Genomic DNA, 17,097 nt, shown 5'->3' with positions numbered 1-17,097 from the left:
AAATGAAAAAAACAAATGGAAAAAAAATACAAATCCTGTACTATTATTATTACTACTATCAAATAATAATAATTTATCATTCATTTTACATACAAATCTAAAGTACTGCAGAATTATAAAACATAAGACACAAAAATGTGAATCAAAATTATTCGAATATTGAATATTTTTTCTGATGCTGTGCTTTATTTGTAAGTCACAATATTAAGCAAATTGATTTAAAAGTATAAAAACAACATGTACACAGTTTAAAGTAATCAGTTTAAACACAAGTAAGTAAACAAAAAACGTAGACAAGTGTTTTTATTTCTTTCATCCATTTATTTTTATAAACCAAGTGATGGAGCTTCGTCTCCAGCCGGAGCTCTTCACTCTGAGTCCGCGTACATGGTGGGAAGGTTGGGCAGGACGCTGGTCCAGAAATTCACATAGCGCAACCTCAGCTTCTCTCCCACGGAGGAGCCGTCCATGTTGCCATTGATGTCCACAAACTGGTGTGAACTTGCCGTGAATTGTGGCCACGAAACTGGCACACTCAGGCCTCCGTTGTTAGGGTCTCTGCGAACCAGAGAGAAACAAAATGTAGGTCAGTCTTTCTCAAACTGCAGTCCGCGGGCACCCCCTAGTGGCCATAAAGGTACTGCATGTAACGGACCGTTGATTTGCCGTGACGTCAGCTGTATGCTAGCTTACCGAAGGATTGTTTAAAAATAACTGAATAAATGGTTTAAAACTGAGTCACTCAAAAGAAAAAGTGAAGATACCAGTGGAAAGAAAACAACGCCATGTGATCGGAGGAAGCCACGTCATACCTGCTGAGAGTTTTGATGTGTCGTGGATGAATCTCGGTTCTTTGTTTTTTACGACCTTGCTTGCATAATGCTGTGAATTAAATTCAGTTATTTAAATACAATAGATAAATATTGTATTTAAATAATGCAATATTTTTTAATATTTGTGAAATTTGTGGTAAATCGTGGTCCAGAAGAGGATTTTTGTTTTAGGAAAAGCAACTCAAGTCTTTTCCCTTTTTTTTTTGATTTTCTGGCTTTCATTTTCTGAGATCAAAATGTTAAGAAAAATATCAGTACTCTGAATTCTCAAAATTGTGACTTTTTTTACCCCTAAAAATGGTTACGCTTTTCTAAGAATTTTAAATGTTCAGAATTCTGAAAGAAATTTGACTTTTTTCATAATTCTCACTTTTTTCCTCTTATTTTTTTTAAAAACTTTTTTTCTAAGAATTCTGATATTTTTCTCAGAATTTGCACTTTTGTGTCAGAATTCTGACTTTTGATCTTAGAAGATCAAAGTCACAATAAATTCTGAGAAAAAAGTTACAATTATCTTTTCAGTGTAGCTAATCCCTTTCCGTTGAAAACTGCTTTTGTTTAATTGATTAAAATATTGTTTAAGCATATGAAGGTTATTTTTAAGGCTCTATTAGAAATAATAGAGAACCACATAAAACTTTATGGGGGGCCAGTTTTGGCCCGTGGGCCTTGAGTTTGATACATGTGGACAAAGTGGTTCTGATCCTGACAAAGTTTGAGAAACACAGATGCAGATCTATTTCCATGCTTGCAGTTGGATTTTGGGTTGTATTCATACCCTGTTTTGGCGAAGTTGGTCCAGTAGGCCATCATGTACTTGGCGACGTTCCGATGGCGTGGCCAGTACCCCAGCGGGGTGGAGAAGGGCTTTCCAAAGACGTACTGCAGGTCGTCAGCGTGGTCGGCGCCCATCCAGGTTGGGTAGGGGCTGAGGAGGCCTCCCAAACGGTTGGGCTCAGAGAAGAGGTACGAGTACGTGCGACCAGTTCTTCAGTGGAAAACGAGAGGATTTAACGGATTAATACAATAAATATCACCGAAAGCTGATGAATACTCATACAAAACCTCACTTTTTACTTTTAATGAGGAAAAGTATTCATCAAATAACCTGTCATGTAAGGGAGGGTTTGAAAGAAAAATAATAAATTGTTTTTAACATCCGAACCTGAAAACTGTGCAGTTACACAACTGTCAGGTCCTGCTAGCAAGCTTGCTAACTAAATATTTATTTTCTAGATAAACAAAATAAATATTTAGTTGGTAGCTAGATTATGTAGTTTGTGAAATAAATATTTAGCTTGCCAATTAAATATTTAGCTTGCTAACTAAATCTTCAGCTTGGCGCTAAATGCTTATCCTGAGGCTAAATATTTAGCTTGCTACCTAAAAAATTGCAAACTGAATATTTAGTTTAACTTGCTAATTAATTATTTAGTTTGGATCTAAGTGTTTGGTTTGAGGCTAAATATTTATCTTACTAGCTAAATGTTAGCTAAATATTTAGCTTCTTAGCTCAATATTTAGTTTGAGAATGGATATGTAGTTTGTAAAGTAAGTATTTAGCTTGCTAGTTAAATATTAATTTGAAATTGTAACATTTTCTAAATTAACATGGCCAAAATATAACTTTGAAAAATAAACCAAAAATATTTTTTCCTTTTATGACAGGTTAAAAACACAAATACTTGTTAAATGTTTCACTTTTTAATATTACAATCAGCACGAGGTTTTGATTAAAGCCAGCTCAAACGTTGAGCCCAGCCTTTACAAAAATGTCTGAAACATTTGAGAGTGATATTTGTAAATGCAGATCTTCTTCTTACCCTGCTTTGGAGGCGTGGAGATAAAGAGCAGCCTGAGTGGGAATCAGGAAAAGGTAGTCCGTTTCGATGGCCACAACAGTTTTCTTGACAGTCTCTCTGCTGGGTTTGCTTCCCCAGTCCAGGGTGTACGTGGAGAAGGCGTTCTCCGAACCAAGCGTTCCCTTTTCCTTGGTTAAGGAACTCAAGAGCCTCTTGACATCATCACTGCAGTCAGCAGAAGGATGTAAAACATTTAAATTTGATAAGCTGGATTATTGGGAGCAAATGCCACAGAAACTCTGGCTTGTTTAAACCTTTTCTACCTTTCCGGACCTGCTCCCAATACACTAAATGCTTCACAATGTTCACTTGAACTCACATAGGGGTGTCCAACAATGCAGAGTTGACTGATGGGACATCAATGCCTGTGAAGATGTGTCCGTCCATGTCGTTGGCTCCGGCCATGTAGTCGATGTCGGCGGCGTTGTGGAACAGGTTGGATGGATCATCCGGCAGGAAGTCGCCATCAATCACAGGAGACAGAACCAGGTTGTACACCAGAGGGTCTGGTCAATGGAGAAACAGGGCTAAACATGCTAGGCTAAAGTGATCAAGAACAATTGTGTATTTACACAGCAATGTTCTGCGGTGGAGAGAGCATTGAAGAGGTAAAGCTGTTGAAAAGTAGGTCAATATTCAGCCTTTGACTTACCGTCAGGTGAGCCGGAGAGATGGACCTTTCCCGCCAATGTCAGAGCCTTGGGGTCGGTCATTTTCAGACAGGTGGCCATGCGACTATCGGTGGGACAGTTGACTTGCAGAGCAACCTGAAGGGTTAGGTTCCAAAAACAACCTGTCGTATTTCAGATCATCCATAAAATGAAAAGCACAGGAGGAGCCATGTACCTCTTCAGCAAGCTTGCGTGGGTTTCTGTTGACAGCCCAAGGGCAAAGGGCGACCCCACTTTGGGAGATGGCTCTCTTGATCATCCCCTTGTTGTGGGGAGTGAGAGTCTGGGAGACAAAAGCAGAAAGCAGATTCTTTTTAAAAATCCCCCCAAATTGATTTAGATTATTTACTTTGGGCAGCTTCTGACCTGGAGACCAACACTGACTGCTCCGGCGGACTCTCCAAAGACGGTGATGTTGCTGGGGTCTCCTCCAAATGAGCGGATGTTTCTGTGCACCCATGCAATGGCGGCCTGCTGGTCCCACAGCCCATAATTTCCTAAACATGATCCAAAGTGATGTTTACAAGAAAAGAGTCAATTGAACCTCTGGATATTTTCAAAAGATGCCTACCAGGCATAGTAGAGTCTCCAGCACTCAGGAAGCCAAGGGATCCCACACGGTATCCCAGTGTCACTACAATGACATTTCCTCTGTCTGCGAGTTCCTGTCCGCTGTACAGATAGTTGTCCAGGAAGTTAGCGCCTGTTGAGGCTCCAACCAAGAAAGCTCCACCATAAATCCAGACCATGACAGGAAGATTGGAGGCCACTGAAAATTTAAGGGAACATTATTACAGTTAGTCTTGATCAAATTTCAGGCACACTTAGTGCTAAGTCTAAGAGTTTACCTGAGTTGATGTGAGGAACCCAGATGTTCAGGTAAAGACAGTCCTCGCTGCCATAGACGTCGTTCATGAGAATCGTCAGCTGAAAGCATCTGGGCTTGTAGCTAGTGGCCTTCAGAGTGCCTGATCAGAATTAACACACAAACATTGGAAGATGACTGTTGGATTCACTCATCCGATTCCACTAAGGGGCTTTACAGTTTATTTCACATGGAGTTAAAGTGACTTGATGGTGAACCGGAAGTGACTTCACGGTGAACCGGAAGGAAGTGGTTTTAAGTCAAAGCAATCAATCTAAATTAACCTTAAAACTTTCTTACGTTTTTGTGTATTGCCCAAAGTGGTGAGTTGATGCTGAATGTTGTTAGCTATTTTAAGATACGTTTTTCGTTCTACATGTGGGTTTTGGCAAATTAGCTATAAGCTAATGAAAATGCTAATGGTTTCAATCAGTTGTTTTGTACATGAGCAGCTAATTAGCATAATGCTAGCTCTCGTTTATTGCGCAGTGGTTTTTAAAGCTGATATTTATGTTAGTAAACTATGTGTTTTATAATTTGTTGGTTAAGTCAAGCATAATTACCCAAAAGTTGTTCTCAAGTTAGAGTAGAGATACTGCAGCTTGTTTTTACTCATGTAAAAGTAAAACGTAGCCATCCAAAACAATCAACTCAAATGAGAAAAAAATTTATTTGGTAAAATGGCTCAAATACTGAGGAAATGATAAAATTATCAGTCATTTGTTATTTAAAAATTACATAAGCAGATGGACCAAAATATAGTTTCATGGAAATTTTGGTATTTTAAAGACCAAAATGACAATTTTGTCAAAATTTTTGTAAAAGTAACAAAGTCAGGCAAAAGGAAATGTATTCCCAATCAGTTTCTTTCAATAAAAAACTAAAGAAACTTTAACAAAAACTGCAGGTGCGTCTGTGTCTGGTGAATTTTATTTGTTTTTCGGTAAGTGAGAGGAAAATCCAGAAATTTTACTCAAGGAGTAGAAATACTGCATAAAAATAGTCACATAAAGTAAAGAAAATACAGCGTAGTAACAAAAATAGTAAAAGCAATTTTTTTCCAAAAAGTTACTCAAGTAAATGCAATGAAGTATTATTTACTCCCACCTCTGCATTTAAAGGTTTAAATCTGTGTTTTAGGTTTGTTTTTATTGGAATATTGTTCAATACCAAATATTGCAATTTAGTTTTTTCTTCGTTTATAGTAAAAACACCTAGAAAGAAAAAGCAAACCATTAGAATAAAATAAAATGTATTTAAAATTTTAGTCAATGCAGGTTGTCAAGTAGTTGATAATTTTAAATATTTGCTGATAATGAGAAAAATCTTCACCAGACATCACAAATCCATGAGATAAAGAACACGTTTTCCTTTATTGGATTATAATGAATATAAAATGTTTGGAAGTCTTCAGCTTCCTGTTTCTGACCAATAGGTTGACCAATCAGGACACAGTTGGACATTGACGCTCGTAAAGTCTCAGAACGGTGCCACCCAGCTGAAATCTTTACTATGAATGCTTTTTGTGACATGTTTGATAACTTTATCTGGTAACTGTGACTGGTTTACCCACCGTCCCAGCCAGAGTGACGATTTGGCTTCTCAAACCTTCCAGGCGGTGCAGCGAAGGGGATGCCTTTGAAGACGTCCATGTGCCGCCCGGTGCCAAGGCGAATATTTTCCCCCTGCACCGTTCCTCCCTCGGTAGTGACAACCCCGAGCTGCAAAGATAAAGATGAAACGGCTCAGTAAGTAGATGTTTTTGTTTTCAATATACAAATAATTCACTTGTAGTTGGATTTAGAACACGTTTAACCAAAAAAACTGCCAAGTTAGACTTTATTTTTGGTGTGGAAGACGACGTCGTTCAGTTTTGCTGTTGGAGAGAAACTCACGGAGGTGGCGGAGACGGCCTCCAGAAAAACGGCAGCAGCAACCAAAATCCCAAGCATGATTACCAGGATTCAACTGTGAGCAACAGGGTGGGGGTCAGCCATGCATTTATAGAGGAGACCTGCCCACCACACACCCTCCACAGCATCTGGCACACACACACACACCCAGTGTGCGGTTTTTCCCACAGTTACACAATCAGTCACCAGCTCAGGTGTTCCGGCTCCAGACTGCGTTAAATTATTCAAGTATAACTTTTAAAACATCAGGAAAATGCTGTTGGTTTAAAGTTTAATTCCTTCTTTTTTGTGCAATTTTGGAACATGAATGATAAGATAAAGTCACCGATGTTTGAAAAAGATACAGGATATTATTATCGATTTGCCAAAAATACATGAAAACCTGTTCATGTAATGAACTTATGTAAAAATGGACAAGTGAGAAATTATTTTTGATGTTCTACCAGATTCTCAATGTTAAATAAAAACAGAAAACCTTCATCTTTGTCTTAACTTTATAGCTTTTATTTGACATTCAAATAAATACATCTATATGATATGTAGCTGCTTCACTGAGGTCAAAGTGCACGCGATCATCCTTTCGGAGGAACCTTTTATGGATCCATGTTGTGTTTTGATGGCATCCATCCGTCGTTTTTTTACCCTCCAAGGTCATTGGGCAAGAGGTGGGGTGCGCCCTGAACCGGTCGCCATGCCAACACACGGGTACAACAACGTGAATAACTAAAAATAACTTTACCAGGAAGCCAGACTCGGTTTGTACAGCTGTCCTACACAGCGTAAAGTCCCAAAACACTGCGCATTGTGTAAGGCTGAGTTTATGACACATTTCTTTATCAGTTTGACTAAATATAGACTTGATAAAGAAAACATAAACAATCTTTAAAATTCTGCAGTCTTTACCAGGTTCTAAAGATATTTAAATCTTTTTATAAGAATACAACAAGACGGCAAAATGTAAAAGGTACATAAAATTATTTTCTACCAATACCTGCAAGCGAAAAACTATCAATCTGTTAATTTTAGCCTCAGTTTCATCACTTCCTGTATGTTATTCCTCAGTAGGTTCTGATAATTGTTTATTTTGGGTTCTTTTGTCACCGTTTCTCTTTTTCATTTTGGTCCAAATCAGGATCATGAAAGCTCTTAAAGGGCCGGTTGTGCCAGAACGTATACATAAAACCTATTCACAAACTGTTAAAATATGACTGAAAAGATTATTGAACATATTTTCAGTCAATCCAGGACTGAAAATCCTACAGGAATCACAAAATCTAGGATTTCGTGATTCTTTTTGTGATTTTTTTTTTTACCATAAAAATAAAAATGTTTGGAAATATTTTCGATATTTGCTCTAATTTATGACTGTAAATTTGTCTTTTTATTACTTGTGTAGATCATCGATTATAATCTGACATCAGATATTTGGTACAAGTAAGAAAGTTTTTGACAATTTCTGAGAAAAATCTGCAGTAAACTCCCAATTGTTAGTGCAATTTGTTGATTTTGTGTGAATTTCCACAATAATTCTCAAGAAAGTGGAGGATTTGATACAACTTGGCAGTAAACAGATAAAAATTGCATTGATTTGATCGCTAACGCGACATTTAAGCATACTTGGTGTTTAGTCTAGGGCCACATAAAAACGGAGGCGGGCCGGATTTGGTCCACAGGCCTTGACTTTGACACCTGTGATGTAGTTTGCGTATCACCAGACATTGTACACAGTTTTTCTGATAAAAGAAATTACACATCTGATCATATCTGGAGTTTTCAGTGAATATTTAACCACAGAGTTGAAGCTGAGTTAAAATAGATGCTACAGAGCTGGAAGAGGAGAAAGTAAAGCATGATGTCATCGGCATATAAACGAATACAAATTAATTTTCAGTATTTAAGGAAATAAAATTATTTTACTTCTTAGTTCCGGACTGCACAGTGGTGCAGTTGGTAGAGCTGTTGCCTTGCAGTAAGAAGGTTCTGGGTTCGATTCCCGGCCCCGGTCTTTCTGCATGGAGTTTGCATGTTCTCCCTGTGCATGGTGGGTTTTCTCCGGTTTCCTCCCACAGTCCAAAAACATGACTGTTAGGTTAATTGGCCTCTCCAAATTGTCCCTAGGTGTGTGTGTGTGTGTGTGTGTGTGTGTGGTTGTTTGTCCTGTGTATCTCTGTGTTGCCCTGCGACAGACTGGTGACCTGTCCAGGGTGACCCCGCCTCTCGCCCAGAACGTTAACTGGAGATGGGCACCAGCAACCCTCCCGACCCCACTGAGGGACAAGGGTGTAAAGAAGATGGATGGATGGACTTCTTAGTTCCTTGTTTTAGGAATTGCTCAAGCTATTTAGACTAATTTTAAGTTTCTAAGCACCAATGGCGTTGTAAAGGCCAATTGAAATGCAAAAATAAGGAAGTTTCACATTCTTGATGATTAGTTTTTCTTTGTAGTTACAAGAACTACATCACTATTGCACCTTTACAATTAGTTGGTGATACTTTCCAGAGGAATGTTAACAAGGCAGCAATAAAAATCTAAATATATTCTTTTTTTTTATATATATATTTATTCGGCATAGTATTTTTTGTATGAAATAAAAACCAAGAAAGCAGTGTTTGCATTCCTCATGTGTTTATTTTTCATGAACCAGCCCCACTAGACATCGGCTTCACTGCAAACGCAGGTTTTATTCTGAGTAGATGGAGGGAAGGTTGGGAAAAATGCTGGTCCAGAAATTCACATAGCGCAACCTGAGCTTCTGCCTCACGTAGCCGGCGTCCATGTCAGAGTTGATCTCCAGGAACTTGTGACCAGTGGACGTAAATGTCGGCCATGTTGCAGGTACTTTCAGATCTCCTACGTTAGGATCTCTGCGAACCAGAGAAGAAGAACATTTCACCAACACAGATCTACTTCCAAGTCTGAAAACATATTTTGTGTTGCATTCGTACCCCGTCTTGGCAAAGTTGGTCCAGTAGGCGATCATGTATCCAGACAGGTCCCGATGTTTCGGCCAGTACCCCAGCGGCGTGGAGAAGGGCTTTCCAAAGACGTACTGCAGGTCATCAGTGTGGTCGGCGCCCAGCCAGGGCTTGCCGTAGATTCCCAAACGGTTGGGCTCAGAGAACAGGTACGAGTAGGTGCGACCGGTTCTTAAATGGAGAAATAAAAAGATAAAACACTTCAATGATAACCAAATATGTTATATTTGTAAAAGAAGGCAGTATTCTCACCCGGCATTGGAGGCGTGGAGATAAAGAGCAGCCTGAGTGGGAATCAGGAATATGTAGTCCGTTTCGATGGCCACGACAGTTTTCTTGAGGGTCTCCTGGCTGGGATTGGACTCCCAGTCCAAGCTGTAGGTGGAGAAGCCGTTCTCAAAGCCAAGGGTCCCTTTCTCCTTGGTGAAAGAACCCAGGAGCCTCTTGACCTCGTCGCTTCAGTCAGGACAAGAAGGTTGGACATTTAGATCTGGTGCAAGGCACCAAATGCTGTGCAAAAGGTTGGAGTTCAACTTCCTTGTAGTTTTAAAGTGGTCAGTAGTGTCACCAGCCTTTTTGAAAGTGACCTTTCATGCTTCCTTAAACAGCTTAGGGTATATACAAAACTTGTTCATTACATTTTTTTGCACAAAATTATTCTCAGATAATGAGATTTTATCTGCTTTAGGGTATCTTGACACTTTAAATCCAAATAAAGAAGCTGCTGGCCACGCCCCCCAACTCGGCGTCTACTCAATGGCTCCAAACAGATGCACAACTATACAACCGAAAATCTTTAAAAAGCAAAAGTGGAGCCTCCTGCACAGCCAGCCAAAACGCAGCAGGTGGGTTCTGCATGGTACGTCAACAACAAAGCATTTGTCTTTTCCAGCAGCCATTGTACATCACATACAGCGGTAAAACCAGTTGATAAGAAGAGTGCTAGTACTCTGCTTGGGTTGCTAGGTGACGGGCTGAACTCCTGGGGTTGCTAGGTAACGGCATAGTGGCAATTGATTGCCACTTAGCAATCAAATAACATTTTCCAAACACCAAAAAACGTGAACTTATTGCCAAAAAACAGCTGGATGTTTTTTTGTGTGTGTTTTGTTCATTTGAGAACCAAATGGATGTATAAAACCAGGTAAAATGTGAAATTTGCATAATAAGTCTCCTTTAAAGGTTTTTCTTTGACCTTTGGATGCTCAACTTTGGTCTAGCTCCTGACTGTTTCAGTTATTTCCAGAAGACATGTTGTATTTTCCTTGTTTAGCCGTATTCATTAAATCTTCCACATTTCAATAGAAACTTCTGAGTTACTCAGAATAGAGTTTCTCTATTTTGTTACTCTTAGAATAGAGTTACAGTAAAATTGTATGTTTTATTCAAAACAATTTGAGCTACTAGCAACTGGACAATGGAAACAAGCAAAAAATGGGCAAATGAACAATCAAAATCCAAAAAAACCTTGCAGGGCCTCCAGAAAACTGACAGAAGTGATCAAATCTCTTTCAAACATTGCAAGCTCTTAAAATTAGAGGTGATTTGAAACTTTTACCTGCTTTCAACAGACTTATTGTGTCACAAATATAGTAAATACAACTTGAACTCACACAGAGGTGACCGTCAGAAGAGAGTTGATGGACGGGACATCAAACATGGTAAACATGTGTCCGTCCATGTCATTGGCTCCGGCCAAGTAGTCGATGTCGGCGGCGTTGTGGAACAGGTTGGACGGGTCGTCGGGCAGGAAGTCGCCGTCAACCACAGGCATAAGAGCCAGGTTGTAGATAAAAGGATCTGACCGGCAGACACTGACTCACATTAATCTGATTTAACAGCAAAACATATTTGCTTCAAATATAAGAGACACTGATTTTCACCTCAAGTTTCCTTTTTATACTTCACTAAGAAAGTTTTTTTATATTGGAAAAAAAGATGCTTAAAATCATTAATCAAAGTTATTTATCTTCAATTGACAAAAGATTTTTCAACAAATGGGTCAAATTTGCTACAGTGTTAGAAGTTCTGCTAACATTAGAAGCTACTCTGACATTGTATTAGTGGAAATTAGCCAGTGCTAAAGCTAATGCTAAAGCGCTAAATTGAACCATTTTGACACCAACCTCAAGTCAATGAATTGTGTTACCACTTAGATTTATTTGTGTTCAGAAAATGATTCTTTTGAACAAACCATTCACTCGTGGTTCCAGTCAGTAAAACTTCAACAAACATGTTGAACTTTATTCAAATGAAAGCTTATAAAGCAGCCAAGTAAATTAGCGCTTTCGAATTTATTTATAAAATGAATTTAGGCGAAGCTAAGTGTTTTCAAAGTTAGCTAGAATGCTAAAGTGCCACTGTTAGTGCATTAGCAGATTAGAAGCAGAGTGGAGCTTACCATCAGCAGAGCTGGTCAAAGAGACGCTTCCTGCGTTAGTGAGAATCTTTGGATCGGTCATCTTCAGACAGTCGGCCATTCTGCTATCAGTGGGGCAGTTGACTTTCAGAGCAACCTGGAGAAAAAGCTCTGCAAATGTCACATTGCTGATGTTTTACAGTACGCATTTTAACTGACCCCTAAAACATGGATAATAGGAGCCATGTACCTCTTCGGCATACTTGCGAGGGTTTCTGTTGATAGCCCAAGGACAAAGGGCGACGCCGCTTTGGGAGATGGCTCTCCTAATAAGTCCCTTGTTGTGAGGGGTGAGTGTCTGTCACAGAAACAGGAAGCACATTTATTAACATCCTTTCAAAGTAATTCAGAAAAGCTTTTAGTAGTGATGGACATCGCTAACTAAAAAGTTAGTTGTTAGTGGAACTCATTAGTATTAGTTCCACTAACGCTAAAGTGTTACACTCGGACGGTATTCAGCAGAAGCTAACTCTAAAGTGCTAAATTCAACCATGTTGAGTTTTACTAGCTCTGTTGCTGATTTAGCCTGGCTAACCATGGCAGGGTTGCAAATATGAGTTTTTAAATGTGTTTGTATTTTTCTATATACTTGCCAGTTGCTCAATAACATTTGTTAAAAAAAAAAAACGAGACAGCATGAGAGGAAATGGAACTGCTGTGTAAACAGTCTTCACCCCCTTCAAAATAAGAGCATGAATATAAACATGAACTACTTGAAGAAGTCCTAACAGTCAATAACCAAAACTTCTAAACACACATCGAACTTTATTCAACTGAACGTTTATGAAACAACCAAGTTAATTAGCGCTTTAGAATTTATCTGGAAATATTAACTTAGGGGAAGCTAAGTGCACTAAACAAAAAATTAGCTCTGCTATAAGCACGTTAGCATATTGACAGTGGTAGTGTGCCCACCAGTGGCTTTTATCCATTTAATATAACATCTGTTATACAAGTGTTTATGTTCTTAAAAATCTGCTGAATGGTACAGCTTGAACCTCTGACCTGGAAGCTAACACCGGCTCCTCCGGCGGACTCTCCAAAGACGGTGATGTTGCTGGGGTCTCCTCCAAATGAGCGGATGTTTCTGTGCACCCATGCAATGGCGGCCTGCTGGTCCCACAGCCCATAATTTCCTAAATGAGATCCGACAAGGTGAAGATTGCACAAAGTAATCAAGGTACCAACTGGATCTTTTTAAAGGGTTCCTACCAGGAAGAGTAGAGTCTCCAGCACTCAGGAAGCCAAGGGTTCCCACACGGTATCCCAATGTCACAACGATAACATCTCCTCTCTCTGCCAGTTCCTGTCCGCTGTAGAGATAGTTTCCCATGAAGTTCATTCCAAATGACTCACCAAACATGAAAGCTCCACCGTAGATCCAGACCATGACGGGCATGTTGGAGGCCACTGGAAAAAAACTAGACTCAGTTGTGGTCTAAATTTTATCACCTCCAGAGGTAAATGTAGATATTTACATGAGCCAAGGTGAGGAACCCAGACGTTCAGGTAAAGACAGTCCTCGTTGCCAGAGACGGTGGTCATGTAAGGGTCCAGTTGAAGGCATTTGTCCTTGAACTGGGTGGCCTTAAGTGTACCTGATTATTCACATCACAACACAAGGTGGCATTTTAACTGTTTAACTAGTAGAAAATAATTCAATCAAATGGCAGCAACTCAATGCATTCATGCATCAAAATGTGAAGACCTGATGAAATTCAAAGGGCTCGTTATCATTTCTCAGTTATATTTACTTGAGTAAACTTTTTTGGGAAAAAAATACTTTTAGGAGTAGTATTACTACACTGTTCATTTTACTTTTACTTGAGTAATATTTGTATAAAGTTTCACTACTTTTTAATCAATTATTTTCTAATTATGGCATAATTTTGTATTTTATTTTCAGAATTTTAGTCTTTAAAATACCAGAATTTGGACATAATTCTACATATTTGTCTGATGACTATTTTTAAAACATTAAATCAGATGTTCTGGCGCTCAGTACAGTTGCCTTTTTAACCAGATACTTTTTTACTCTCACTTGAGTCATTTTTTGAACGGCTAAGTTTTACTCCTACTTGAGTAAAAATATGTTTAAGTAGTGCTACTCTTACTTTTTTAATTTTCTGCAACACACCTCGTCAGTGATATTTTTGGTGAACGTAAAGAAAGATCGAAAGTGCATCTTGGGAAGCTGAGATATCTAGCTAAAATGCTACTTGACACGCTATTGGCTGCCGTTTACAAAGCAGCCAATCCAGTAGCGCCATTCATTTTCCTTCGCACTGATTGGCTGAATATAAGGAAGACAATGGACCTTACCACAGGGGCCGCGTTTCATTGGCTAATGCCCATTTTACGTCACAGCGCAGCTACCACATGCATGACCGTCTCACAAACACAAGCTACAGTAGTAAATACATGCATTAGCATGTATTTACATTGTGGACTAGCAGACCGACAGAAAGTTTTTGCGTCAGGACTCGAAAAAGAATGGTTCTCCACCGTCAGTGGGGTATCTGTACAGGCGATGTCAGGTATCCTGATCGTATTTGTGGAACTAAAATTCACAGATTTCCAAAATCTGAAACGGAAAGCCTTGCTTGGATCAAAGCTTGTGCACGACAGCATTTACAGCTCAACCGTCATAGGATCAATAAGAACAAAGTGTCTGCTGGTGTAATTATTATTGATTTGCTTTCTTTGTGTTTAGTGAATGAAAAAAATAAAGTCAATAATAAACACATCCATTATGAAAACCTTTTAGCCAAGTACAGCATAATGGCAGTACCGATACAACTTCTACACCCTGAAGCCTGTCTTTTACAGCCTTACGTTAGCTGAACAGATCAATATGCAATGTGTACCGTATCTGACATACATTAAAGATTTCATTTCACCTGAAAAGGCTTTTTACTAAACTGTAATCGTGTTAGCCACGCCACGTTAGCATCAGGCCTAGGCACACTCAAACATTTGCCAACAGAAATCACTGATTCAAAAGTAACCCTGAAAACCACGAATGCCCGACTTACCCAGCCTTGCAAGAACAACAGGCATCAGTGATCTTGTCCACAGCTATATTTATGCTGAAGGTGTGAGAATCTGCTGTTTTTCTCATCAACCGGTAGCATCTAGCTGTGACGCGCACAATGTTGGAGGCATTGCAGGGCTAAAACACCTTGATGTCGTCCAAAAAAGATGACATGAACTTGTTGGTTCCCTTGTCGTGGCTGATATTTGATGAAAATCTGGCAGAAATGCTAAACTAATCAACTCAGAAATACTCTGCAGAGAATCAGTCGAAATGAAAGACGCCATGTTTACACATAGAAACTAAGCACCGCGAGGCTTTGTTTGTGAGACATGCAGCCACTGGGGATTTTAGAGGGCGTTTCTGGGCGGAGCTTGGTAAGGTCCATTGACGTTAGCTTCAGCGGTAGTGCTAACCATAGAACTGCTAAGACGTCCTTATTAATTAATCCATATCAAGTTATATTTGGTGTGTAAGCTACTAAAAATAGGCAGTTAAAAGTTTTTTTAGAAGGATTCTCAAATATTAACGGATTTTAGCTTTTCATGGGCGAATGTAGTCCTTAATTTCCATGAACATCGAGCGATCTTATTACCTTTAATTTTGTAGTGGCTAGTATCACATCTATCCAGTGATTTTAAGATAAAACCACATTTTGTTTTTCCCAAATACAGCAGCCATTTTCCAAAAACAAGTGACCACAATCCTGTTTCTATTGCTGGGAATGGGCTAAATTGTTTTCAATTGTGCCCAAAAAGAACTTGCAAATGGGAAAAAAAAAATCTATTTGGTTAAATAAATAAAATTTTGCATGTTTACTTTATTGCTAAGGAGGTAAAAATAAAATTATTCTAATTATATATAATATATATATGTCAAAATAAGTGTATAATTGCATAATTTAAATAAATTACACCTCTCCCACTACATATCCAATTTAAAATAATCAAAAGTGAATACATTTATGTAGCGTCCTGGAAGTAAACAGACTTATCCGGCTGTTTTGAACCTCTGTCCTGGTTGTTATGGATGCTGTGTTAGGGTCACCCACCGCTCCAGCCTGGGTGTTGCTTTGGCTTCTCAAACCTTCCAGGGATGTCAGCGAAGGGAATGCCTTTAAAAACGTCCATGTAGCGAAAGAAGCCCAGGAGAAGGTTTTGACCCGACACCAACCCTCCCTCGGTGGACACAACCCCGAGCTGCAAGGGTTACAAACGGAAACTAAGACTGATTAATTTTAGGCTTAAATAAGTCCTTTTTGATAGAAAAACAAGAAATATTAGAAGCAATAGAAGAATCTCTTTATCTCTAGACAATTCTGAATCTGTTGGTGTAAGTTTTGCTTTCTGAGAAGGACTTACAGAGGTGGCAGAGCTGACCTCCAGCAGAACAGAAAGAGCAACCAAAACCCCGAGAACCGCCATCAGGAATAAAACCCTGAAAACCAGGATGATTGTCAGAGTCGCTCTTTTAAATAGCATCTGTCACGTGCAGAAATGGCAGATAATCATTAACCAGCTCGTGTGTGCATGAGTTTTCTTCAGATAAATATTACACTTCACATAAAGAAAAAACAGTCGTCATGTAAAGTTTAATGTCAGTTTTTCAACTTGATTGAAAATTGACTTTAGCATAACTATAAATTTGCTACTTTCTTCAACTTCCACATCAGGAAAAGATCCAGAGTATGACATCAGTTTCTCAAAGCGAGCCAATTTTTTTTTCCAAGTGACCAATTCATGGAAATTTACTTATGCAATGAAATAAACTAAAAACAGGCAGGCGAAGGCTACGTTTTAGACGCGCTGCACCTTTAAATGAACTCATGAACACAAATCCTCAAGGATAAATAAAAAATAATTCAGACATGAAGATTCAGAGACACATAAAAACAATTACAAAATCAGTCTTCCATCACCTGAAGAACATTCTAGGTTTAAACAAACAAGATATATAGGAAAAAATGTTTATCTTTAGTTGAACTAACGACATCAGTGTCATTTTTAATCAAAAACAGAAAAAATACTGAGAATGTGTTTTTGTGTGAGATTAGATTATTGCCTATGATAAACTGATTCAGAAAAACAAAGGAATTTAATGTAATCACATTGGTGTCTTCACAGATCTGCCTAAAAACCAGGCAGCTTGATCCAGATCGCTGCTGCTGCTGTTCTCTCTAAAACCGGGAAGATCGAGAACATCACGCAATTTTAAAGTCCCTGGAGCTCAAATACACTTTAAAATACTTCTGTTAGCTTATAAACCACTGAATGGCTTACACCAAAGTACATTTAAGATCGGTTAACCGTTGTAATTTTTCTGTGTTTCGCCTCGCAGCGCATCAGTAGTTTTTGGTTGAGCGTTTATTTTCACCACAGAACCGCATGAAGCGCATTTTGCATCCTGCATCAGGCTTTGTTTGGACCAAGGTCCGACGGACGTTCGATCAATAGATTGGAACTAATTTTAATCTAGTGAACCATTAATCGACAATTATTAGTCGATTGTTTGGGATCACAGATTC

General features: G+C 38.9%; 2 protein-coding genes across 2 annotated transcripts; both read right to left on the bottom strand.

Moving 5' to 3' along the window:
• Positions 1–302: 302 nt before the first annotated feature.
• LOC103473964 (bile salt-activated lipase-like) lies at positions 303–6,282 on the bottom strand. The gene is made up of 11 exons (XM_081613769.1): positions 6,127–6,282; positions 5,805–5,952; positions 4,215–4,334; positions 3,938–4,135; positions 3,733–3,863; positions 3,542–3,649; positions 3,348–3,462; positions 3,015–3,201; positions 2,657–2,860; positions 1,612–1,821; positions 303–558 (listed from the first exon to the last, which is right to left on the bottom strand). Exons 1-11 carry the CDS (start codon positions 6,181–6,183, stop codon positions 369–371), a joined length of 1,668 nt encoding a protein of 555 aa, XP_081469895.1. The 5' UTR covers positions 6,184–6,282; the 3' UTR covers positions 303–368.
• A 2,471-nt stretch (positions 6,283–8,753) lies between these two features.
• Positions 8,754–16,039, bottom strand: LOC108166745 (bile salt-activated lipase-like). The gene is made up of 11 exons (XM_081613575.1): positions 15,935–16,039; positions 15,625–15,772; positions 13,018–13,137; positions 12,752–12,949; positions 12,545–12,675; positions 11,730–11,837; positions 11,522–11,636; positions 10,734–10,920; positions 9,373–9,576; positions 9,091–9,291; positions 8,754–9,009 (listed from the first exon to the last, which is right to left on the bottom strand). Exons 1-11 carry the CDS (start codon positions 15,995–15,997, stop codon positions 8,826–8,828), a joined length of 1,659 nt encoding a protein of 552 aa, XP_081469701.1. The 5' UTR covers positions 15,998–16,039; the 3' UTR covers positions 8,754–8,825.
• Positions 16,040–17,097: the final 1,058 nt, after the last annotated feature.

The sequence above is a fragment of the Poecilia reticulata genome, chromosome 12, assembly GCF_904066995.2.
Source record: "Poecilia reticulata chromosome 12, P_reticulata-male-v2, whole genome shotgun sequence".
Lineage (NCBI taxonomy): Eukaryota > Metazoa > Chordata > Actinopteri > Cyprinodontiformes > Poeciliidae > Poecilia > Poecilia reticulata.
Note: the sequence above shows the minus strand (reverse complement) of the source record. Positions and strands in the feature narration are given on the sequence as shown.